Raw genomic sequence first — 26,440 nt, 5'->3', positions numbered from 1 at the left:
GCACAGCTCAACGACTCAAAAATCGGACTTCGCGGTGAAATATGTCCTGAAGGCTGCTGGAGGTGTAGTGTTCACTTCGCGCGGAAAACTTCAAAAATTCGTTTCGGGCAAACGGTAAGTCCAAATTAAGATCAGTAAAATCCCATGGCTCCACGACACCCTAAACTACCAATTCTATAAAAATGCGCAGCTCAATGACTAAAAAATCGGACTTCGCAGCGAAATATGGCCTGAAGGCTACCGGACGTGTATTGTTCGCTTCGCGCGGAAAACTTCAAAAATTCGTTTCGGGCGGTAAGTTCAAATCAAGATCCGTAAAATCCCAAGGCTTCACGACACCCTAAACTACCAATTCTACAAAAATGCACAGCTCAACGACTCAAAAATCGGACTTCGCGGTGAAATATGTCCTGAAGGCTGCTGGAGGTGTAGTGTTCACTTCGCGCGGAAAACTTCAAAAATTCGTTTCGGGCAAACGGTAAGTCCAAATCAAGATCAGTAAAATCCCATGGCTCCACGACACCCTAAACTACCAATTCTATAAAAATGCGCAGCTCAATGACTAAAAAATCGGACTTCGCAGCGAAATATGGCCTGAAGGCTGCCGGACGTGTATTGTTCGCTTCGCGCGGAAAACTTCAAAAATTCGTTTCGGGCAAACGGTAAGTTCGAATCAAGATCCGTAAAATCCCAAGGCTTCACGACACCCTAAACTACCAATTCTACAAAAATACACAGCTCAACGACTCAAAAATCGAACTTCGCGGTGAAATATGTCCTGAAGGCTGCCGGAGGTGTAGTGTTCACTTCGCGCGGAAAACTTCAAAAATTCGTTTCGGGCAAACGGTAAGTCCAAATCAAGATCCGTAAAATCCCACGGCTCCACAACACCCTAAACTACCAATTCTATAAAAATGCACAGCTCAATGACTCAAAAATAGGATTTTGCAGCAAAATATGGCCTGAAGGCTGCCGGACGTGCACTATTCGCTTCGCGCGGAAAATTTCAAAAATTTGTTTCGGGCAAACGGTAAGTCCAAATCAAGATCGGTAAAATCTCACGGCTCCACGACACCCTAAACTACCAATTCTATAAAAATGCACAGCTCAACGACTCAAAAATCGGATTTCACAGCGAAATATGGCCTGAAGGCTGCCGGACGTGCACTGTTCACTTCGCGCGGAAAATTTCAAAAATTTGTTTCGGGGAAACGGTAAGTCCAAATCAAGATTTGTAAAATCCTACGGCTCCACAACACCCTAAACTACCAATTCTACAAAAATGCGCAGCTCAACGACTCACAAATCGGATTTCGCAGAGAAATATGGCCTGAAGGCTGCCGGACGTGCACTGTTCACTTCGCGCGGAAAACTTTAAAAATTCGTTTTCGGGTAAACGGTAAGTCCAAATCAAGATCCGTAAAATCCCACAGCTCCACGACACCCTAAACTACCAATTCTATAAAAATGCGCAGCTCAACAACTCAAAAATCGGACTTCGTAGCGAAAAATTTTCCAAAATTCTGAATTTAAACCCTAAATCTGAAAATAGAGAGAGAGAGAGAGAGGACACCGTCATTCAAACTTGCAAAACACATGACATCGGCTTATGATTTCTCAACACCAAGAATATCTCCAAGTTTTGAGCCAGCAAGCTCTCAAAAGCGGTGGCGCGATTTATTCATACTCTGTTTTTCATGAATCTCCTTGAGCAGAGGAGAACCTTTTCTTGAGATTGTAGCCATATCTGACGTCGGATCTTTGAGCGGCATTATAGGCTCAGCTTGTTCAGTAAAAACTACTCTTCCATCCAAGAAAGGAGGTTTTCTATCTGAGATATAATACAAGAATATCTTAGCCTAAGCCAGAGCAACCAATTATGGATCTTGTGATTGAATTGCATTTGACAGTGAGTGCTGCAATAATGAGAGCTTAATGTTACTCATCTTAACTCTTTGCAACATCGTCTAGTCATTTGGTCTCATGGCCACCACTTTTCAGTTCGACAGAGTTAAATAACATTGTAAGCAGATGACTGCACTTGAACTCCACCAGATGGAAACAACGGATATTTGCAATCAACTTCAGAAAGTTGAGTATTTCAAAATTTACAAACAAATCAGAAAAAAAAATAGTTTAGCTCTATTCCGCTGATAAAGGAAGCAACTTTCATTCATCCCCTCCTCCCTCGACATAAGCAAGCTGAACAAAAGTTCAACATCAGCGCAAAAGTCTTACTCGCTCTGCCCCCATGAATTTGAAAATGTCATGAATGAAAATATGCGAAAGGAAAAAAGACATCACGATCTGGAATGAACTTTCAATCTGTTACCTGACCAGTAAGCAGATGGGTATCTGCAGCAAGCCTTGATGCAACTGGCCTTGGTGTACATACATGTCAAGTCTGAAAAAGTCCAAATACCAAAATTTCTGAAGACTTTAAGATTTACAAACTTGTACTTTTAGTTGCTTTCTCACACCTTGGAACTCCAGCTACAGAATAGTGTCCATTAACAAAAGTAGATCCACAGCTGCATATTGTCCAATGATAATGGAGATGGACATTACATGTCCAAAGAGAAGTCTCTCTTCAATCAGCCATGGAAATGTTTCAAACATTCAGAGTTAACAGCAAGGACAAATCATCCAAATGTCTACAACGAAGTGATGTTCGTTCACAAAAAGGAAAATATCACAATAACAACTCCCGTAACATTAATAATTTAGATGACCCCTATTACCAACCCGAAGGTAACTGCTTCAAATTTCAAGGTCAAGCTCTTTTACCTCTTCTTGACGAGAAGTGGCGGGAATCGAAGTCGAGCTCATCCACAACAAGCTATAAATTCAAGCCTGTACATAAAAGAGAGGGAGAGTTCCTCCTCCTCCTCCTCCTCCTAGAGAGAGACAAAATTATGAGTTACTTCAGCCAATTGATTTATGTTCCTTCAGAGTCGTTCAACTCATTCACCCTAGGATGATGAAAAGAGTTTGATGACCCCTGCACAAAGGAATAACCAATTTATTTACATTTTACTAAACAAATGCCAAGATAAATGTCTCAAATAAGTGTTGAATAAAAAAAAGCAAGTTGTACCTAACTCAAAATGGTTCCATGAGATCTATTATGATACTCCAACATCTATGCAGAAGAAACCATTAACAATAAATATTACAATGGTAATAATAAGGTGAAATAACACTAGGATCTAAAATGATTTCATAATAAGCACCTGACTAGTGAATGGGGAAATTCCATTCATAATCCCTGGCGGCATGGTGTATTGTGATTGCATCTACATATAATAAATTTGTCACTACTAATTTGTTTTGCAAGATTATTCTCATTCATGTATCCGATAAGTTCAGCTATTAAATACCTGACTGGGGAATGGGCAAAATCCACTCATAATCTCCGGCGGCATGATGTATGGTGGCTGCTACATCCACAAAAAAAATTTGACCAAATTAGTAAAATGTAAATACAACTGAAAGACTACGAGCAATATACCTGATTATGAAAATTTAGATTTACTCTAGGACCACCAATATTGCTAGGATAAAAGGCACTTTGAAACTGATTTGAATTATGCAAATAATCTGGGAAATGAGCTCCATCTTGTGTTGCTTGAACAACCAACTCTACATTACAAAGTAATAAATATGTTATTGGCATCATGTGACATAAGCAATAAATTTAACTAATCATATTAAGTAGAATAATATGCCACTCACCTCGACTTTCTATTCGTATTGGAGGTGCTCGTTCCTCAGATTTTTTCTTCTTTTTCTCACTTGAGCTTTTAAGCCTCCCATAACTTATTCCCTTTGCTTTCCTTCAATGCGGGTCCAATGCCGAAATCTTGCACACAGAAGCCTCATTATCATCATCATTACCAGCATCATCAGTCACAACCATACTCGATTTATGTGATAAAAGTTTAGCCTTCGTTTTTTCCATGTCCTCCTTCACTATTCTCATAGTATCAGCATCTTCGGCTCCCAAACTCATCATTTCAAAGGATTGATGCATTAACGTGGAAAATCGATTAAATTTAGATGAACCTGGTGCCATTTCATAAGATTCATCATTCACAATCACTTGTTTGGCACCTTTAGTCCATCTTTTCAAAATATGGGGAGATGGAACACCCATAACCGATTATTTCTCACTCAACACTTTCAACGCATGGCAACACAACCACCCTTTTAATTCAAATAATTTGCAATCACAAGAAACTGAAGAGTCTGCAGGGTCAAATTTGACAACATTTCCACTCCCATTTAACTTCCCATTTAACTTGACAGTAAAAATATAAACCGATCCATCAAATGCTTCACTTGAAATACGTTGAGAGACACTTTGCATGAATTCATCATTAAACTGTTTAAAAATGGTACGGGTATACACTTTTGAAGTGTAACATCCTGAATTTCGACCTATTTCCGGGATCCGACGAAGTGGATATTATTTCTCATTTGATTTTAGTACGTCTCGCCCGAAGCTGGCCCCTCGCGGGATACTGACCAATGGGAAAGGCTAACTAGGAAAACAGTAAGTGGATCGGGGACCCGATCGCGAATCGGGCGCCGATTCCGAGAAACAACAGGGAAGTATTTTGGGCCAGTGTGGACCGATTCTAGGAAGGTGACGGATCTGGTTTGGCCAACGACGTACGATCGGATCACGGGTGATTCCGCTGGACCGAGAGTGCGCATGGCAAATAAATCCCGAACCTGAACCGAACGATCGTGACCCCTGGAATAATCAATAATTCCTTGCGCTATCCCGGCAATCGAGATCGTCACAACTCGAGTGACCCTAGGTCGATACGCGTAACCCCTAAATAGCCACCCGTCAGTAAGAGACTCTAAAATTATGAATTGAGCAATTTTGATCGCCAAATTGGACCCGAACTTCGATGTCGAAATTCTATGGGTGTTTACGACTATTTTGCAAGGCCAACATCGTTTTGGTGTGGCCACATACATTTGGGGCTAGTCCAGCTGAAAATTGGAATTTCGGCCGAAATTAGAAAAATTACGATTTTACCCTTGGACTCCGACGTCGATTTTCGAGGCCATATGAGATTATTTTTCGAGACCGATGCCGTTTTAGGGTGGCCACGCATATCTAGAGTAGTTACGGTCGAAAATTGAAATTTCGGCCCAGAAGTGAAAAAATTACTATTTTGCCCCTCCAAACTTTGCAATCGATTTTCGAGGGCTTAAAAGGTTATTTTTGCGAATCCGACATCATATTATGTTGGCCACACACATTTGGGGTCGATACGGTCGAAAAATGAAATTTCGACCCGGGACCGGAAAATTACCGTTTTGCCCTTATGGCCCATTTTTGGGTTCCGAATTTTGGCAATTTTTGGGAATTTCTTGTGGATAATTATGAGTCAAAAATTCAGAATTTTTGAATGACCAAAAGGGCCCTCAATTATTGGATGAGAGTGATTAATGGCCATTGGATCAAATGGCAAAATGGTCCAACGCACCGGATTGCGACACGTGGCGCCACTTTTTGACCCATAAGACCCCTTTGACTCTCTCTCTCCTCCCATTTCTTCCCCCATCAGCCGATCATCTCCCCTCCCACGCCACTTCTTCTCTTTCATTTTCCTCTTGGTTTGGCCGTGAGAGGCCCCCGCCAGAGGAGCCGCTCGTCGGAGTGCCGTCGCGCGCGAGAGGAGCGCCGTTCGCCGCCACCACCCTCACTGACCAGAACCTCTACCGTGAGCCGCCGGAACGCCGCCGCCGATTTCGCCGTTTACCGGCAATCGGCCGCCCGTTCCCGTCGATTAGAATTTTGGGGAGTGTAAATAGGTGAGTGGAAATCCTAACCCTTAATTAGGATTATGTGCACTTTGGACAAGTTTTAGGGGTAATTGGTGGGGGCTGATTTGGGCTGATGTTGTGGTGATTTTAAGGGCATAAGGTGATGTTTTAAGGATGGTTTTAAGGCTGTGGAGACTTGATTTAGAGGTTGTATGAGTTGGATTTGCTTAATGGTGCAAGTTACTGATTCTCGGATTACTAATTTTACTGTACCTCTGCGCTTTGTTATTTTTATTGTGATCATTGTGGGCCGAATGTGAAGAAGTGTTTTTCATGAAAGTTGTTTCCAACATCTTTAAGTATAACATAATTTAATTTGGGAATTTTTGGAAATCATTTGAGGCCATTCGGAAGTCCATCTTTGGACCGAAACAAAACTGCCCGATTTACTGTTCACCCGACCTTCTGGTCTGTTCGAATTTTTTATAAATTTTTCCAGGCCTATTTTCAAAATACTTCCTTCTCAAAAATTATTGGGGACATTTGTGGTTATAACATATAAAAATTTCAAGGCTTTCCAAAATGATTTGGGTACTGAATGAGTTGTATTTTTCTGGCCTGACGGGCTGTCCGAGCGAATCGGATTTTGTCCGACTTGGAGTGTCAAAACGAGGTGTTTACGGTTAGAACTGGGTTTCTAGTTCTCCACGGAAAATGTTCATCGAGATGTTTTGTACAACATATCCAAATTTCATAATTTTTAGAATTGATTTACCATTTATTTCAAATGGATTTCTGTCACTGTGCAACTGCCCAGTTTGGACCCGATTTTGCATATTTCCAGTTTTTCTCTCTCTCGGACTGATTAGTGGTTGATTTGGGTACAAATTGTGCTTGATTGTGTTAAATTTTGTGGTGCCTCGTTTGAGCGACTCGGTGGTTGAATGGTACTTTGTCGTGCTCAGTTGTTTAATGCCATGCCGCCTGATTTCGTGTTCGGGCAATGCGGTGTGTGTTTGGCCAATCATTGGTGTGAATGTTTATTGCCCAAGTGCGTAAATTATGTTTTGGGCCACATGGTACTAGTTGGCCAAGTGCGCATGTTATGCGAATAAGTATGGGCAATTGATTGGCTATTTGAGCACGTTGATTTGGCATGTTTGTTGAAATGCCGTGCTGAAATTGAATGCTCATATTGCATTATACGACATTGCATGGCCACGCATTGTGTATGCCTAGTGTGAGGCATGTGACGAAATTGTGCGAGAATGCGTGTCTGCCATGAGCATGTGATCACCTAATTATACCCTGATGCGTTTTACGCGGGGTTCAGATAAAAATTGACAGTGTGCCATGTTATCACTTATTGGCCTTCGGGTCGTGCCGTCCTCATGCACTTTGTAGCAGGACGATGCCCGGTATGTCCGAAAGACGACCAACCTCATGCACTTTGTAGCAGGCTCTGGTTCGTAAGGAGATCGGTATTGCGCCTCATGCACTTTGTAGCAGGCTAGAGACACTGGGCCTGGGGTGTTTTTACGCTGGCCGTGGAGTGTTGTGAGCCTTCGGGCCGTGACCTTCGGGTCGATTTCTAATTAAAAATGAGCTGTATGCCAGTATGCAGTGTGAGCCAGAACGAAACATGGCATGATGATGACATTTGCATGCATAAGAATGCATGGGCCAGTGTGCGAGTGTGCAAGACTCGGTGAATGGCATGCGAGATGAACACTTCGAGTATGAGCATGCGTATGGCGTACGTGTGAAAATGTGTGCCACGTATGTGCCGTGATTTTTATGTCGAACTGTTTAACCTGCAGGGTCAGCAAGGTAAGCGAACCGGACTCAAGAGCCTAGGTCATTTGATTGACATTATTGTCCGTTGTTGTGTTGATTTGCTTGTCGGGAGGTGCATGTTAACCTAATTTCGATTTAGGAGGCCTATTCACTGAGATTCGTCTCATAGTTGTTTAAACCCCGTTTTTCAAACTCCTGATAGAGGTTGCCTGGTGTACCTGATCCATATGAGAATCCGGAGCCCATAAAGCAGGAACCCGAACAGGTTGGCGAGGTCGAGCAGATGGATTCAGAGGATGAAATAATCGAGGCTGAGTCCGAGTTATCAGGATCTGATCCAGATTAAGTTTCCTAGGATCAGCCTTAGCCTCCCTTAGGTCGGGCCAGTAACCCCTTTTGATTATAGCCCCACCTTAGACTGCCCCCTTAGCCACTTAGGGATTTTGTTAGTAGTAGCCGTCGACCCGCTTTTGTTTGGCGACTTGTATTGGTGTATAGTGGACATTGTATATGTTTTGAAGTTCAATGCAAGTCTTGATTATTAGGCTTTGAATTGTTCGACGTTCCTGCTACCCTTGGTCATGTATTGCTTTGTACGGGTGTTTTAATTATCGCTTCCGCATGTGCCTTATGCTCTGTGTTGGGAGTTGGGTCGGCGACGCGGCCTGGGACGTCGCAGCAAATTCGACCTTTGCGAGGGATGTTGCGCATCGTGGGGTTCGGGGTGTGACATGAAGCATGCGTCAAGATGTCATTACCCAAAATTGCCAATTTGGGATTCCCTCGACTACTGAAATCATCTTGAGTTTCAATTTCTCATGTGCTTCACTTGTTCTTCATAGTGGTGGACAAACTCTACAAGAGTCAATGTCTTCGTCGACATTCGTTGGAAGACATTATTGGTGCTCTCCCTCCATTGACTAGATCTTATACATGTAAAAATGTCACGACCAAAAGCTAAACCCCATTTGTGTCTAATGTCGTATAATCTCCGAAGCCAAGTGTTATTCGCAGTATCCCACTCCTTTTCCATTTCCCTCCAAGTAAATTCAAATTCTTCCTCCGATGTACATCTATACATAAGCGCTAAGAAATATGTATCCTTAAAACCCGGCTTATGGTAAAGATGTGGGATGTTTTGGTTGGCATTTTTCCCGATGTGCCAAGTACATAAACGGTGTTGTGTATTCAGAAATACCGTTCTAATGGCTTTTGCCATGGCTTGGTCTTGATCAGTGAATATGGTTTTCGGTGCCTTATTTCCCATAGACTTCAAAAAAGCCTCAAATAACCATATAAATGATTCTGCAGTCTCGTCCAACAAAAATGCACAACCGAACAAAAACATTCTTCCAATGGTGATTAATCCCAATAAATGGTGCACATATCATGTTATATTTGTTGGTACGATACATGGTATCAAACACTAGAACATCACCAAGCAATCATAATCAAATTTCAACATGCTATCTCTCCAAAATAAATTTGCCAATCTACCATCTTGATCTACCTATACATCATATGAAAACATTGGATTTTGCATTTGCATGAGATGAAAATGATTTAGAACACTTTGACCATCTCCCCCACTTATACCATCGGATCTTTTCGTTTGCAAATAATTTTGACAATCACGCAGGTTAAAACCCAAGTTTTTGCTTCCTCCAGCTTCATTTGCTAAAAACTTATACGCTGTAGTCCCTCCAATGCCGGCTTTCCTCATGTCAACTAAGACACTCTTAGAAGTATCAGACATGATTCTTCCACATCTAATCAAATGCTTTTGATCATCCGGAATAAATGCATGATTATGCTCAGAAATATGCTTCATGACTTCATAGACACCATTGTTAACCTTAAATTCGATACGAGCAGGACAGCCATATCTAACTTCATACCTCTCAAATTTCTTTTCTTGATCAGATGAGCTGACAGAATGCCCCTCACAATGGCACACAAAAGTTCGTCGGGTTAATTCTCCTTTACCATTTTTGAACATATTACCCTTTCTCACCCCAAATCCTTTGCCGATTGCATAGGCCACATACTTATCGTATGCTTCAAGTTCATTTGGAAAAACCATTCCTACCGCAAACTCATAATCTTTTTCCATATCACGCATTACGTGTGCAAGATGGGAAGTTTCATGCTGCAACTAAAAGAACAAAAAGTTATCAACGCGGTGGTTTAAGAAAAATATATTTCACATAGTATGAGCAAATAATTACCTCTGATTCAGCCATCCGATAAATTTGCACCCAAATTGATACCAAATTGGGATTAAAATGACACTAAAACAGTCCCAACCAGCAAGCTTGAAAGATAATTCCAGCAGGTTTAAGTTCAGTAATGACCCTACTTGACGAGAAATAGATGTATATCAATTGTTACGGATGTCCATACTCATGTATATGCTCAGAAAACTAGAATGTGGAGTTCATTATCAGAAAAGACATCCAAAACTATAATGTAGAAACTACGCACGCACGATACATATATGCAACACAGCTGGGCTTTTTTTTTTTTTTTCAAATGGAGGTTGTCATCCATGGAAAATTTATGTACATGAGCAAGCCACTACCGTATATGTAAAGTTAGAGATGACAGTATCCGAAAAAATTGCCATCATGATAAAATGAGCATGAAGGGTGACATCGATTTAATGCAAGGGGCTGAAATGTGATGCACTACCATTCATTCTAAGGAGCTCAAACACTGAACAGCGAGTGACAATTCATGCGATACTGCCAAGTTCAAAACTAAGGAAAACAACTTCCTAATTTAAAAAGTGGAAGTCATATTCCAAAAAAGTAAGGAGGACTATTCTTACCCAAGTGTTTTGATGGATAACCAAGTAAAACAAGGAATTTTTCAAGCATACGCACTCAAGTGAGGGCGCATTTTCATTAGGAGACCACAGAATTCTCCGGACAAAACTACCATGAACTGCTCAAATGGAAAAAAAATTTGTTTCAATGCGATTCACAATTAGATATAGAGTCTAGTTGATGCACCAAACTAGCAGTACGTCATCACACACCATTATAAAGCAGGAAAAGCACTCTCACAAATTATGTTCAACCATGAATGAAGCAGGACCCTATGCAACACCAGTGCAGGTACAGAATTAGTCCACTCGTTCAAGGTCCTCTCCACATCATCTCTAATATACTGTCGTCATCTCTAGTACACATTCACAAAAGATGATTATCCGGTGAGACATTCAACTCAATTTTCTCTGGGGAATTTTAATGAACATCTGACCCCCCCCCCCCCCACAACAACAAATTCTAGCCGCAACACACCATTCATTCGGAAGCCACCAGATAAAGTACAGCACGTCATTCATTGTGATGTATCGAGTTACGCTAGCACTACCCTATTCATTCGGTCCATTCGATCTAGCAACGTCAAAACCTCAAACACTCAACAGATTTGGCTTAGGCATTTTTTCAAACACAAGGCGAGCAGCAAGCTAAGGGGCAAATATTGATCCATTCGGCACCAAGAAAGTATAAATAAGTACTAGTTATCGGCGGCTCAGTCCATGCCGACTTATTGACAGGAATGTCGAGACATCTACTCTATACTAACTCACGATCTTTCACACACTAACAAAAATACTTCTTTTATTTGATGGGATAATATGCACCTCAGAGAGAGGCATTAAAATGACACTTTCAAATCATTTCAAATGCTCAGAAAACACAATTAACAAAGAAACAATGTTTTGAGACAAGCACCAGAACTATTTTGTCAAAGAAGTTGGAACTCCCACGCTCGGAACAGGTGATTTACAGGTTGGAAAGAGTGACCATAAAGTGAGAAGTATCAAAGAATGCTGCACTAACCAAACAAAGGAACTATAATATTGAAAGTCAACCTCATCCTTGCATGACAAAGAAGAGGCAACTACATGGTCTTTCCCTGATCAAACCGAGCAACACGGAAAATTCATAATCGAGACACAAATTTCACTACAGCAACAGAAACAGCAACTAGATCCTTATAATAAGACTAGAAAGCTCAGTTTAAACAATCACAGCAATAAACAAACATAGGAGAACCATCACTAATGCTATACCATACAAGGTGAACATAACAAGTGCAAACTCACCATTCTGATAATGCAAATAGAAATTTTCCGTGCTTTATTGAATCTAACTTACAGTCTAATTATTTGCGAGTCATTTACCAAGATAAACCGCAGAACGACAATTACACTTTCAAATTTGGCCATTCAGAATCCTGATCCCAAGTTGACACAGCTCAATGAGGGGACCCCAAAAAATGAAATTTTTATACTAATTGAAGGAGCTCTAGGATCAGTCCCATGTTGCCAAACATAAACAAGCTCATCCCAACCTGTACTACTGAGAAGCCCTTTGACAAGCACACTCATGTCAACTAAATGTCGTGAATGAAAATATACATGAGGAAAAAAGACATCACGATCTAAAATATACCTCGCTCGTGGGAGGTGACGGACGTTGCTCGTGGGCAGCGGAGGACCTTGCTCGTCGGAGGCGGCGTTAGTGTCGGCTAAGTGGGAGTCAACGCCTAGGCAAATCGGAGCTCAACCTCAAATCCACCTATTTTGTAATTTGTAAATCCAAGCTCAACCTCAAATCGCGGGTAAACAAACACCCACCAAGCAATACACTTCAACTCTACGTCAGGCAAAGGAACCCAACAAGAGCATAACCCGGAAAAACCATTCTTCTTCAGAGTCCTGAGGCAAACACAGAATAGAACAACCTCAACACACTCACACCACTAAACATAATGTAGCTCATCTTCTGTACTAGACCCCGAAAAAAGAAAACTTCCTTCCTTATTTTACTTTTAACAAAGACCCAGATAGTAACAAAAGCAAGCTCACTCTCAGAACACGATGTGAATTACATCGAGTAATACCTCCTTGGTGAGCTCTTGTTTACACGCATAACCTTCGATGATTTATGGTCAGTGGAAGAAACCAACTCTTTCCAAATAGTCGATGCAGTACTACAAGCACAGTTAACAACCTATACATAAATTCTCTTTTACCAGCCGAAAGTAAAATTTCTATTGCTACGTGCCTTGCTAGTATTTGCCAAAACCAATCACGCAAAAACATAATCATGAGTTCGCATTTGATAAAATATCTATGGAGTAAATGACCATGCGTTGTTGCACTATGATAACTTTCCAGTGTGTCTGCAAATTCAAATGTCATCACCTTCTTTGCAGCAAGCAAGGCCGCACGAGATACAAGATTTATAGCAGCCAACTGTCCGCCCTGTATCCCAACAAACATAATTAAATAAGTCAGATTTTCAATCTCCTTGTAATTATTAGTTCAAGCGCCATGCCAAATAAATACAAAATTTTCATTAACTACAGCGCAAAACCTTAATTTGCTAGGTCATTTATAAAGTGAGTATAGAGACTTCAAGAGAATCATTCAATTATGAAGGAGACCCCCCTGCATACTCGCTGCGTGCTCTGTCTTCTAATTTACTCTTTTTGATCCACAATTGTTTATCCCATTGGAAGAAGGATAATGCTTCTTACGCACTTTCGCTTCTTACGCATATTTTTGACAAGCATTAGATCGTCCAGTAACCAAACGAACAGGATGTGTATTCTATTTCCATGTTGTGAGGACTTGATGAACTTAATGACAATACAAAATTTGCTAAGCACTTACTTTCTTGACAACTTCCTTTCTTACACAATACCTTAATTATGGAAGCATGTCATTCTTGGAATAATTAAAAATCAAACAATCCTATACATGTGTGGCTCTTTCCAGTGGTCCTGAAAAAATGGATGCGAATTTATTTGGAAATTGTAATACACGAAAGAGCCAAAGCCAGCACAGTCTAACAGCAATACCCTTGAACAAAAGAGTCTAAAATAGCAAAACTTGATTTTCTTTGCAACTCTCTTTGACAACCGAAATTTGGCAGTGTTTGCTTGCATATTTGTATGGCAATTATCTCACATCAGGTGCTATCATTAAAATGTACAATTCCTCAACTATTGAAGAACCAACTCCTCTAAATTCAGCAAAGTTTTGCAGCAGTATTGTCCAACTAAAGCATTGAACATTTTCCTTTACTAGTAGATCTTTTTTATAACATTAAGCAGTATGGTCACATAAATGACAGGTGATTATATCAGACGAGATGCTAACGTGAGAATTTTAAGTTCCTCATACGTCAAACGAGCATACTCCTGATAATAGTAATACAGCATAAGGTAGATTTCACCAGTTTATTTTCTTCTAGACAGAACATATTGTGAAAAGGTCAATCCTAAAATCTTCTCCGTGCAGTGACCGAATTCATCTAGTCTTAGAAAAGACATTAGACTGATAACCCAGCACTGGATAGGATGAAACATAGTATGCAGACAAGAAGATGCACCAAATAAGCATAGCATCTAATCACACATGAAGTCACAGGCAGATGGGTCAATCAATTGAGCTTCCCCTGAATCTGGCTTAAGTCGCGTAACATGTGTATAGCTCATACCACGTCAACGAAAAACCCACAAGATGCAGTACTCAAGATGCAGCCATGAACCACCCTCTGTTCTACCACAATCAACCCTCTCAGCTATTTTCAGAAACTATCATAAAACTTATGGTGGCAGGGCAACGAGCAGACACAAACACAAAAACCCCCAAGAAAAATCATGAAAATCCGAACGAATACATTACCTTCGTGAACATGCCTAAACCCTAGCGCTTGAAGTAAGTTCTTCCTCCCTGTGGTGAAGATGAGGATAAGGGGGACGAAGCGAAGCGTGACGAGCAGCGAGCGACGAGCGGTGAAGGGCGGCGAGTGGCCGGGGCGGCGAGCGACGGGCGGCGAGGCACGGCGAGCGACGGGCGGCGAGGCGCGGCGAGCGGCGGTGAAGCGCGGCAAGCGGCCAAGGCGGCGAGCGACGAGCGGCGAAGGAAGCGCGGCGAGTGGCCAGCAAGAAGCGTAGGATGGGATGGGAGCGAAGCGTCGTTCGTGGATGGGGTGCCTAAGCGGGTGAGGGAGACGGAGCGCAGAGCGGAGAGCAGATGGGGAGCGCGAAAGAGAGAGAGGGAGTGTGGAGAGAGAGGGCTGTTTTTTAAAATTTTTTCTCCCAGCTTCAGCTCAGCTCAGTGCCGTGGGAGAGCCTTCCTGACATGTGGGTCCTCTCGGACACGTGTCGCCACGCCAGAGTTGTTATTTCTCCACGGTGGAATCCCTAGTGGCACCCAATATTTTCTCGGCCATGAGGGGGTCGTACTAACAGGGTCAGTATGACTCTGTGCATGTAGAAACAATAAAGTGCAATGCTTAGAGGATGGCCCGAGTAAGTAGAAAACTTTGCACCCAAAGCAGCTACAAACTTTTTTCATTATGGATGCACCGCAGCACACCTATATAATGGATGGTTAGCACACTCAGAGTCTGGCAACAGATTTCGCAATGGCTCTTCCTTCTTTGGTCGCAAGCTTCCTTCCCTCCTCAATTCACCATAGCCAACCCTCCTCCTCTTCCTCCTCCGCTGCGTCCTCCGGCCCTCGATTCGCGACATGCAGTTTGAAGATTGAAGATCAAGAGATTGCGAGACGTTCGGCGAATTGGAAACCAAGCGTTTGGGACTATGATTTTGTGCAATCACTCGGTGTTGATTACACGGTAATGTTTTTCTTCTTTTTTTCAGCACAGAAGGATAGAAATTCAAATTCAAGCTACTCTCTTTTCTTTGGCCAAAGGCAAAGCGCCTGGGCCGGACGGCTACAATGTTGAATTCTTCAAAACCTCCTGGGAAATTATTGGTCCTTCCATTCTCAGGGCGGTTAATGAATTCTTTGAGTCTGGCCAGTTGCTTAAAGAGATAAATACCACCATTTTAACCCTAGTGCCAAAGACTCCTAATGCATCCGCCATGACGGACTTTCGCCCCATTGCATGTTGTAACACACTTTATAAATGCATTTCAAAAATCTTGGCTAGACGGATTGCGCACGTCCTACCATCACTGATTAGTCCGTTCCAAACGGCTTTCGTTAAAGGACGCAGAATTAGTGATAATATCATGATTGCCCAGGAGCTCTTTGCGGACTTCCATCATGAGGCTTACACCCCCAAATGCGCCATTAAAGTAGATTTCCAAAAGGCCTTTGATACAGTTGATTGGAGATTCATTGAAGCGACACTCAAGGCCTTTAACTTTCCTGACCAGTTCATCAAGATGATAATGGCGTGTATCACTACTGCTAAATTCTCCATTTCAATCAATGGGGAATTACATGGTTTCTTTGCCAGCAGCCGAGGTATTCGACAAGGCGATCCACTTTCGCCATACCTCTTCATTCTGACTATGGAAGTCTTATCTGGAATTCTTGAGAGGAGAACGAATGTTCCGGACTTTCACTGGTTCTGGCGCTGCAAAAAGCCACTCATTTCTCACCTCTTCTTTGCAGATGACGTTCTCCTATTCTCTGAAGCTCATCTCAGGTCGGTCGAAATAATCAAGGAATCCCTTGTTTTGTTCGCCAGTTGGTCTGGCCTTAACCCGAACAGTAATAAAAGCAACTTATTCCTCTCGGGAGGATCTTCGGCACTGCAAGCCCAACTACTACAATGCCTTGGCTTTCAGCAAGGCACACTCCCCTTTCGATATTTAGGGGTGCCCATCATCTCGTCTAGAATGCGGAAAGAAGACTGCAAGATATTAGTTGATTCCATAACAGCACGGGCACGTTCTTGGACACAACGTTTCCTATCCTTTGCGGGAAGGCTGCAGCTCATCAAATCTGTACTGCACTCCATCCAAGTGTATTGGGCTAGTATTTTCTCCCTCCCAAAAGCTGTCTTGCACAAAATTGAGACCATCTTGAGACAATTCCTATGGAAAGGCCCTGACCTGGGCACTGGGGGAGCCAAGGTAGCATGGTCTACTGTCTGCTTACCCAAAGACGAAGGAGGCCTTGGGATTCGGCGATTGGTTGACTACAATCGAGCAATGACGTATAAACACATATGGCTCCTTTTCTCAGACAAGGAATCAATGTGGAGTAAATGGATACACACTGTTTTCTTAAAAAAGTCTAACTTTTGGTTAGTATCCAAGCCGACATTTTGTTCCTGGACATGGAAGAAAATTCTTGATTTGAGACATTCTGCTCGAACTCTATTTCGATGGGAGATAGGAAATGGCCACTCTGTCTCCTTCTGGTTTGACTGGTGGCACAACAAAGGCCCCCTCTACCTTATCTTCAGCAATGCAGACATCTATCAATCGCGAATCCCCCGTGAAACAACGGTTCGGGAATTCTACGATTGTACATGGCAGGACTCAAACACACTTGGCACTATATTGAGCTGGCTCTGATCCCCGCCCGTCCTTGATGATGATGCCCGGATAGGCTGGTATGGACTCCACATCCCTCGGGCTCCTTCTCGCAATGTCCGCTTGGAACCATATCGGAGAAAAGGCAATCCAGCTTACTTGGCACTCATTTATCCGGGACCACCATATTGCTCCCGACATGCCTTTCTCTTATGGATTATTACACTCAACCGGCTGCCTTCCCGTGTATTCCTCCCGCAAAATCGAAGGATTGACACTGCACTTTGTGTCTTCCGTGGTTCTAGGCCGGACTCGGTCAACCACCTCTTTTTTGAGTGCCCTTCTACACGTAGACTGGCATCCTTCTGGGCGACAAAATGCAACCTTCCATGGCGCAATCGACCTTGGCAAGACCTTATTTTATGGGCAATGAAGACTTGCGGTGGAGATTCCTTTGCGCACCGCCTCTCCCGATTTTCCCTTGGCGCGCTAGTCCATCTTATCTGGACAGAGAGAAACAATGCATTATTCAGAAACAAGAGCGTATACACTCCGGGTATGCGCAAGCATCTTCTCAAAGTAGTCAAAGACAAGGCCATATCCTTTGGGAAAGTTCAGGATACTCCTAGGAATCGTGCCCTACAGAGGAAATGGGAGCTTCCGCTCTCAATCTTTGAAGCGAACTGGATACCTGGGCTTTAGTTATTACGATCTTCTAGATTTGTTTACTCTAGCCTCTGTGTTCTTGTATAGTCCTCGCGGAACCACCTTTGACCTCGTCTGGACATCTCCATGTCCTAATTGGGTCACAGGCTGGTTTTGGCTTTAGGTTGTATTGGTTTAATGAAAAGTAATATATACATTTACCTTTACCAAAAAAAAAAAAGGATAGAAATTCTCGAAGTTTATTTTTTTTGGTCGAACAGAAATTCTCTAAGTTCAAGAGCTTGATTGTGCAAATTTTAAGTTCAATGACCACGTTGACTACAAAAATAACCTGAGTAAAGCAACCAAATGTACACTTTTTCCCTATTTTTATGTACTTTAATGGGATGAGTCCACCAATACAAAAAAGACACAACCAAAAGAAAATTCGTCCTTTGAATTAGATATATGGATGTTTACTTCTTATGTACTTCTGTATATAATTTATATACGACGTTCGAGATATGAAACATCAATTTACACATTCATCCACTGCCACTCTATCAAATACACGACCAACCCCATCAACATTCTATTGGAGACATTAATAAACCTATTAATAAACCTGGTCGAAATAGCATATTCTCAATATATAGACACGAGCTCAACCGTGCCTACTCAAATGTTTTTGCAAATAAAGTGAGAATCGAACTGTTTCCATACGGGAGGCAATATTGAAGTCTGCTTGTGTATTGACTTTGATTAAGATCTCATTTTGCTGAGCTTTTCATGTGCCTAGGAGGATATATATACGGAGCAAGTCCGAAGGTTGAAGGAAGAAGTCAAGGGTCTATTCGACCGGGAGATGAATCAGGTGGCAAAACTCGAGCTCGTTGACGGGGTTCAAAGACTGGGACTAGGATATCATTTCGAGACAGAGATCAAGAACGCTCTTGGTTCCATCCATAACAACATCGAAGATGCTCAGCTTTCAGATGATCTCTATCCCGCTTCCCTTCGATTCCGGCTACTCAGACAACATGGATACAACGTACAGCAAGGTAGTCACCAACTAGTTAACCTCTTTAAATCATGTTGATGCACCAAAATTTACCTTACCATTCCTTTTTTTGGACATATAGATGTGCTTCAAAGGTTTATGAACGAGACAGGCACATTCAACGAATCGCTCAAAAGGGATGTGAAGGGGGTTCTTGGTCTTTATGAAGCTTCTGTCCATGGATTGGAAGGTGAAACCATACTTGATGAAGCTTGGAACTTTGCTTCTAAGCATCTGAAGGATCTAAACCTCGACAAAGTTCCCACCAATTCAGCGAGTAACGTGAGTCATGCATTGGATATGCCGATCCACTGGAGGCCAAATAGGGTGGAGGCTCGGTGGTTCATTGACATGTACGAGAAACAACAAGACATGATGCCATCTTTGCTACGATTGGCTAAGGCTCCATTCGTTTGGCGGAAAATATTCTCCCGGAAAATATTTTCCGGATTCTCCGGTGTTCGGGGGGCGAAAAACGTTTTTCGTGGGAAAATATTTTCCTTCCCCCCCTCACAAAATAGCCTAAGTTTATGGAAAATGACTTCCGCTTCTTCAAAAGCGGAAATCATTTTCCGGAGCTTCTTCTTCTTCTTCTTCACTAAGGTCGCCGGCCACTGCCGCCGCCGGTCGCCGGCGCCGCTGCTGCCGCCGCGGGTGCGCCGGCCGCCGCCGCGCGCCGGCCGCCGCCGCCGCTGGTCGCCGGTCGCCGCCGCCCCGCCGGTCGCCGGCCACCGCCCTCGAAAAATATTTTCCGAAACTTTTTCATATTGGTCGCCGAACACCGGAAAATTATGTTCCGGGAAAACATTTTCCAGGAAAATGACTTCCGAGAAAATATTTTCCAAAAGGAGAATATTTTCCGCCAAATGAACGGAGCCTAAATTAGACTTCAATTTAGTGCAGTCAATCTACAGGAAGGAACTTAGCAATGTGGCAAGGTATACACAAGCACTCTATAGTTCACAGATGCAATCTGGCAAGGTAGGAGCGCATTTTGATTGACTTAGTCATCACATGACAAATTTTTCAGGTGGTGGGATGAACTTGGGGCGACCAACACGACCTTCTTTAGGGACAGGCTAGTGGAATGCTATTTCTGGAGCATTCTAATGGTTTTCGAACCTCAATATACAGCTTTCAGAGAAATGAATGCGAAGATCGCTTGTATGGTGACACTTATCGATGATGTTTATGACGTATATGGGATGCCGGAAGAGCTTGAGCTCTTAACAGATTTCATTGTCAGGTCTGCGTAGTATTAGAACCATCATCATTTTCCCTTGTAACTATTATTGCCAAAAAAAAGACGGAATTAATTAGTCTATGAACGCTATGGAAAAAATAGTAAATACTATATATTATAAAATAAATTCTTCAATGTGTTTTGGACCTATCATGGTTTATGTTAGCTTTTTTTTCTTCTATGTAATTGATTGGTTTGGGCTAATAACGTAACGGTAGGCACTAACTTTCATTATTATTGCTAAAAAGCGTATTCAGTGACTGTAAAATTCATAAGATTGCTGAAATTGTGATAACTTATCTAGGTGGGACATCACAGACATCGATAAACTTCCTCCAATAATAAGAGATAGTTTCATGCTCTTGTACAACACCACCAACGAAATTGGGTATTGGACAATGAGAGAGCAAGGAATCAACCCCATCCCTTACCTGCGGAAAGTGGTAATCTCGACTTGATAAATCGTTCACCTAATAATTTCTAGCCCGTGTAGGGCAATTCATTTTTCTATGGGATAATTGTCCAAAAAGTCCTAAACCTATTGTACAGCGGCCAATTCAGTCATAAACCTTTCAATTGTACCAATTTAGTCATAAACCTTTTGGCAATTTCCCAATTTAGTCCCAAACCTTTCAATTGTGTCAATTTAGTCTAAAACCTTTTGAAGATTTGTCAATTTATTTCTAAATCTTTTGACGATTTGCCAATTCAGTCCTTTCGGCCAATTTTAGCTGAAAATCGTTGACAAGAACGCTGGTTGTCCTACATGACACGGCCAGCGGACGGCCGACGTTGGCCTAGAAATTTTTTTCAAATTTCAAAAAATTACAAAAATTGTCCACGTCCAACACTGGTTATTTCACGTAGGATGATTGGCCTTGACTAGACCTCCACGTCAATGATTTCCGGTCAAAATTGACCCGAATGACTAAATTAATAAATCGTCAAAAGGTTTATGACTAAGTTGGCATAGTTGAAAGGTTTATGACTAAATTGGCAAATTGTAAAAATGTTTATGACTAAATTGGCACAATCGAATGAGTTAAGACTAAATTGGCCGTCGTATAATAGGTTTAAAAGTTTTTGGACAATTTTCCCTTTTTCCACTTCTAACTTTCATTATGATTTCTATTTAAACATTTGAGAATCCGTAAAAGTAGGAGAAAAGAACGTCCCTCGACTTGGTCATTGACCCACTCTTCGAATTCAAATCCTATAGTGGGCCAATGAATGCAAGGCGTACATAAAGGAGGTCCATTGGTACAACAAGGGCACTAAACCGACACTGAAGGAGTACGTGGACGTTGCGGTGAATTCAGCCGGAGGGCTGGTTATGCTGTTGACCAGTTACTTCCTAACCACGGATAAATTGACGGAAGAGGGACTTGATTACGTGTCGAAAATGCCCAGTGTCGTGCATTGCTCTGCCAAGATCCTTCGACTCAACAATGATCTCAGTACATCATCGGTAACTTATTTTTATATTATTCTTCTCCTTGTAAATAGTGGCTTATAAAAAAAAAGAGTACATCATTGGTATATTCATAGTGACAAGCTATTCTTTCTTATATCTTCGATACGAATGTGAGATGAGTATTTGGACTTATGTTTGTAATGTAACATCCTGAATTTCGACCTATTTCCGGAATCAATGAAATAGATGTTATTTCTCATTTCATTTTAGTAAGTCTCACCCGGAACTGATCATTCTCGGAATACTAACCTTTAGGGAATGGCTACCTAGGGAAATGTACGTGGACCTAAGAACTCGATCATGAGTCGACCTTCGGTGACGATCGAGGTCGCCATGACTCGAATAACCATAGGTCGATACGCGTAATCCCTAAACAGCCGCCCGTTAGTGAGAGACCCTAAAATTGAGATTGGGCAATTTTGATCGCGAAATTGGATCCGGACTTGGATGTCGATTTTCGAGGTCGTGCGCGACTATTTTTACGAGGATGACGTCATTTTAGTGTGGCCAATGATGTTTGGGGTAAGTACGGTCGAAAAATGGAATTTCGACCCAGAACTCAGAAATTACAGTTTTGCCCCTGTGGGCACCGAGGCTAGATTCGGAGGCCGTTTGAGGTTATTTTTCGCGGCCAAGGTCATTTTGGGGTGGCCACGCACATTTAGAGTGGTTTTGGCCAAAAATTGGAATTTCGACAAAAATTGGAAAAATAATATTATTTTATTCCCGGAACTTCGCAGTTGATTTTCGAGGGCTTAGAAAGTGAATTTCGCGATTCCGACACCACATTATGTTGGCCACGCACATATGGAACGCGTATGTGCGAAAATTGGAATTTCGCCCCGGGACCGGAAAATTACCATTTTGCCCCTGGGCTAATTTTTGGGTCCGAATTTTTTTTGGATAAATTGGGATAATTATGGATAAATATCAGCTGCATCCTTGGGGACCATTGACCCTTTTGCCCCTCTCTTTTTAGATAAGAATGAATAGGAACCATTTAATTAGGGGCATTTTAGTCCTTTTTACCTAAGCTTGACACATGGCACCCCTAATTAAATTATTTGACCAAGTTGGCTGATCTCTCTCTCTCCTCACTCACTCTCACGTGCAGACCAGCCCTCTTCAGAAATTTTCTCCCCATTTTCCCACCTTTTCTCTCCACTTTCTCTCCATTTTCCTTCATTTTCTCTCTCGCCGGAGTTTCGCCGGAGCCACGCCGGCCAGCCGTTCCACCTTCCCGCTCTAGCCGAGTTAGTCTAGAGTCCGGTAAGTCGCGATCTAATCCCTATTTAGGACGTCGGGTATTTTCGGACTCGTTCGGGTATGGTTTAGAGGATTTAGAGGATGATTAAGGTATTGATCATGATTATTGGTGGTTAATCATGGCTATTGGTGGCTGAGTATGACTGTTAGTGGTTGTTGCGGGTTGGATTAGACATTGGGAAATGAGTTTTGGCTGTTGGAATTCGGTAGAAATCGATTCGGGCTTGAATCCGTGAGGTTCGGGGTGAATCGCGGATTCGCGGTTACTGTACCCACCCGGTTTTCTATTTTTTTAGAAAATTTTGAGGGTCGAATTTGAGGAAGTTTTCTTCATGAAAGTTGTTTCCAACATTTTGAAGTATAACATATATTAATTTGGGAATTTTTGGAAATCATTTGATGCCATTCGGAAGTCCATCTTTGGACCGAAATAAAACTGCCCGATTTACTGTTCACCCGCCTTCGGGTCTGTTCGAATTTTTATAAATTTTTCCAGGCCTATTTTCAAAATACTTCCTTCACAAAAGTTGTTGGGAACATTCGTGCCTATAACATATAAAAATTGAAAAGCTTTTCAAGGTGATTTGGGTGTTGAAATAAATGTATTTTGAGGACAAAATATTCTGTTGGAGCAAACTGATTTTGGTCTGATTTCAAGGGACAAAAAGGCATGGTTGCAGTTTGAACCGGATTTCGTGTTCTTCATAAGAAATGTTTATCGGGATGTGTTTTGTGACATATCCAAAATTGAGAATTTTTGGAGTTCGTTTACTATTTATTTTGATGGGATTTCGGTCACTGTATAAACTGCCCAATTTTACCCCGATTCTTTGGATGTTCGTTTTTATTAGCGGAATGGTGGGGGTGTCGAGGTTGAATGGTTGCTGCCCTTGTGGTGGGAATTGAGCCTGAATGTGTGTTTGAATGTGGATTGGTGATATGCCGTGTGTGTTTGGCCGTGAGATGTGGTGGTGTGATAGTGCATTCGCGTATTGTATTCGCGTGCCAAGAATGTGTGATTGGGTGGCGTGTTCGTGTGACGAGAATGTGAAATTGTGAAATGCGTGTGAGGTGTGCGTGTTTGGCAGTGTGTAGGTGTGGCCGTGTGACAAATGTGGTTTGAGTGGAATGAAGGTACTGGAATGTAGGATTGGTTTGAAAGGTGAGACCCTGAGGCGTGTACGTTTACGCGGGGTGAGGTCCGTCCTGAGGCGTGTACGTTTACGCGGGACGATGCTGTCCCTGACGAGATGACGATGCCCGGCCCGACGGGGTGACGATGCCTGACATGGTCAGAAGACCGTTGGCCTGATGCGTTTTACGCGGGCGCGGTAGAAGGAAAGTGTGTGTAGGATTCCATCCTGAGGCGTGTTCGTTTACGCGGGACGATGCCGTCCCTGACGAGGTGACGATGCCCGGCCCGACGGGGTGTCGATGCCTGACGAGGTCAGAAGACCGTTGGCCTGATGCATTTTACGCGGGCGCGGTAGTGGTGGAAAGGTTGAGAATGAGCGGGAATTGGCTTGAGGTGCGAGGTTTGAGAAAGTGACGCGTGGTGTGAGTTGGTGTGCGAGTGTGTTTGTATCGCGTAATGCAGTGCGCGATTATGGGGTAAAATCTGCTAGGCATGGTATGGGACGTGCCCAAGTAGGTTTTGCTTTATAATCGAGGCACGCGCGCGGCTGTGATGTACTGCTGTGGTATGATTGGAGTGTGTATTGATATGTGGAAAGTGTGTGATGGCATGTGTGCAAGAATTGTATGTTGGGATTGTGGGCTAACGTGCATGGTGCGTATGCAGAGAGTCCAGGTATGTGTGAATGTTTGATTGCTGGTTGTGTGGTTGTTTGGTTGCGCGTTTGGATGTGTCTGGAATTACGTGATAGCCTAGGTGGGGCTTAGGTTGTGACTTATTGAGATGTGATCTCATGGTTGTTTCAACCAAACCATTTCAGAGCCCCCACCTGAATGTCGAGATTGAGGTCGACTCGGAGTCGTCGGGTGAGCAGACAGCTGCGGAGGATTCAGGTGGTGATGCCGAGGACAGTGAGTCAGAGTGGACGCCTTCGAGAGGGCGTAGGGGATAGTTCTGGGAGGAGGATGCGCCCCATTTTTGGATAGTGCTGACCTAGAGAGCTGATCTTGATATTTTGGTGGTTTGGAGTTTATAGTTCGGTGTGCTTATAAATTATTTTGTGGTTTGTATTGGCGGATGATGTAAATATTTGGAAGTGTAATATATGCTTGGTGGTTTGACGATTTGTTCCTTCCTGGTGTTCTCCAATTTTAATGTCCGGGATTTTTTTATTGCTTCCGCCGCGAGTTAACTCTGATGGATCGTTGGGTCAGCGACGTTATTCCTGGGACGTCGCACTCTGTTCGACCGGAGGCGGGATGTCGCGAGCTCGATGGGGTTCGAGGCGTGACATGTAATCCATCAATATTGTCCTGCTTAGCATGAATTGGCACGAGGTGACAACTTTAAGGCGCTTGAATGCTACATGAATGAAACCGGCACTTCATAAGTGGCCGCGCGGGAACACATCAGGCATATGGTGCGTGAGACCTGGAAGAGGATGAATAATAGAGTCGTGTTTGAGGACTACTCGGTTCCCCGGTTTGAGCGTTTTCTCGGTGCCTGTTTCAACCTGGCACGAGTTTCTCATATTTTTTACCAATATGGAGACGGATTCGGCCTTCCCAGTCAGGAAACCATGGACCATCTTGTGTCGGCTATATACGAACCTGTGCCCCTCGATTAGGCATGCATGAATGACCAAGGTCTTGCTTTCGGAGAGAGCCTTTGATCTTATTTGTCTTTCTTAGCTTTCGAGCTGGATTTGTGAGCTCTAAGATATCGAAGAACATGCTATTCCGTGCTTTGTGTGGTGGCTGATTATGTTATTACAAACAATATTCATGGCGATCGAATTTTATTTTATGTTGAATATATAGCTTCTTGTATTGGAGAAAAATTGAAAAGTGTTGTAAATTAAGTCAGATTGCAATCAATCGCAGCGGAATTTTAATTGTCAGCCATATATTCTCTTTGCAGAACAACGTAATTAGCACAATAAAAGAAGAACGATACACCGGAAGTTTTTACGTAGAAAACCCAATATGGGAAAAACCACGGGACGCTGATCTAGGAATTGCTCCAGTATAATCAAAGGATTACAATTAACACTCTAATGGTGTTTCTCTTGTAATAAATCCTCACGATTGTCACAAAACACATCCTCACTTGATGAACTCTCAAGATCTCTCGTATTTACACACATTATTGAAGGCTCTTGTGATATCTCTAGAGTATTTTCTGGTGTACACAAAAAAAAACCTCCAACCAAGCCCTTCTGTTTATAGCGGTAGATCTCCACCCAAGTTAGTAATCCTCCCTAATTGATTGACAATCACCTCCCAATTAGAAATCTCCCCAATTGATTGGAATTCCTCTAATTGGACAATCCCTAGAATTGATTCCATCCTGATATTCTTTCTAAATAAGACTTCTTATTTAGATTTTTTTCCTTTTCAGCGTTCTACCATAATAGGACTCCTTTCTTTAGGTATTTGATGAGCAATCTTCGCGATATTTCAAATCGACTCCGAACATGTTGGGTTGCTCCCAACAAATCTACCCCCAGCCCATCATGGAGGGTCTTAAACTTCCTTATCACTTCGATAAGCCAGCCTCCTTCCTACAGAATTTTAGTTTCTCCGTAGGTAGAGACTTTGTCAACATATTAGCACCATTTTTGTTCGCGTGGATCTTCTGGAGCTTTAATTGCTTCTCTTCCAACATTTCTCGTATCCAATGATACCTAATATCAATATGCTGCATCCT

At 42.5% G+C, this 26,440-nt stretch overlaps 1 protein-coding gene, 1 long non-coding RNA gene and 2 pseudogenes across 2 annotated transcripts; 2 read left to right on the top strand and 2 right to left on the bottom strand.

The window, feature by feature from the left end:
* Positions 1-1,658: 1,658 nt before the first annotated feature.
* On the bottom strand, positions 1,659-8,990 carry LOC130134781 (protein FAR1-RELATED SEQUENCE 5-like; annotated as a pseudogene).
* Positions 8,991-9,094: 104 nt separating this feature from the next.
* On the bottom strand, positions 9,095-11,567 carry LOC130134780 (protein FAR1-RELATED SEQUENCE 5-like). The gene is made up of 2 exons (XM_056302461.1): positions 9,813-11,567; positions 9,095-9,739 (listed from the first exon to the last, which is right to left on the bottom strand). The coding sequence occupies exons 1-2, from the start codon at positions 9,825-9,827 to the stop codon at positions 9,095-9,097; spliced, it is 660 nt and encodes a 219-aa protein (XP_056158436.1). The 5' UTR covers positions 9,828-11,567.
* Positions 11,568-15,038: 3,471 nt separating this feature from the next.
* On the top strand, positions 15,039-25,515 carry LOC130134718 (terpene synthase 10-like; annotated as a pseudogene).
* On the top strand, positions 22,548-24,861 carry LOC130134719 (uncharacterized). The gene is made up of 2 exons (XR_008814251.1): positions 22,548-22,599; positions 24,552-24,861. It is a non-coding gene; the product is annotated as an uncharacterized LOC130134719 (long non-coding RNA).
* Positions 25,516-26,440: the final 925 nt, after the last annotated feature.

Source organism: Syzygium oleosum, unplaced genomic scaffold, assembly GCF_021117445.2.
Source record: "Syzygium oleosum isolate NSW1041296 unplaced genomic scaffold, Sole_v2.1 Sole_v2.23, whole genome shotgun sequence".
Lineage (NCBI taxonomy): Eukaryota > Viridiplantae > Streptophyta > Magnoliopsida > Myrtales > Myrtaceae > Syzygium > Syzygium oleosum.
Note: the sequence above shows the minus strand (reverse complement) of the source record. Positions and strands in the feature narration are given on the sequence as shown.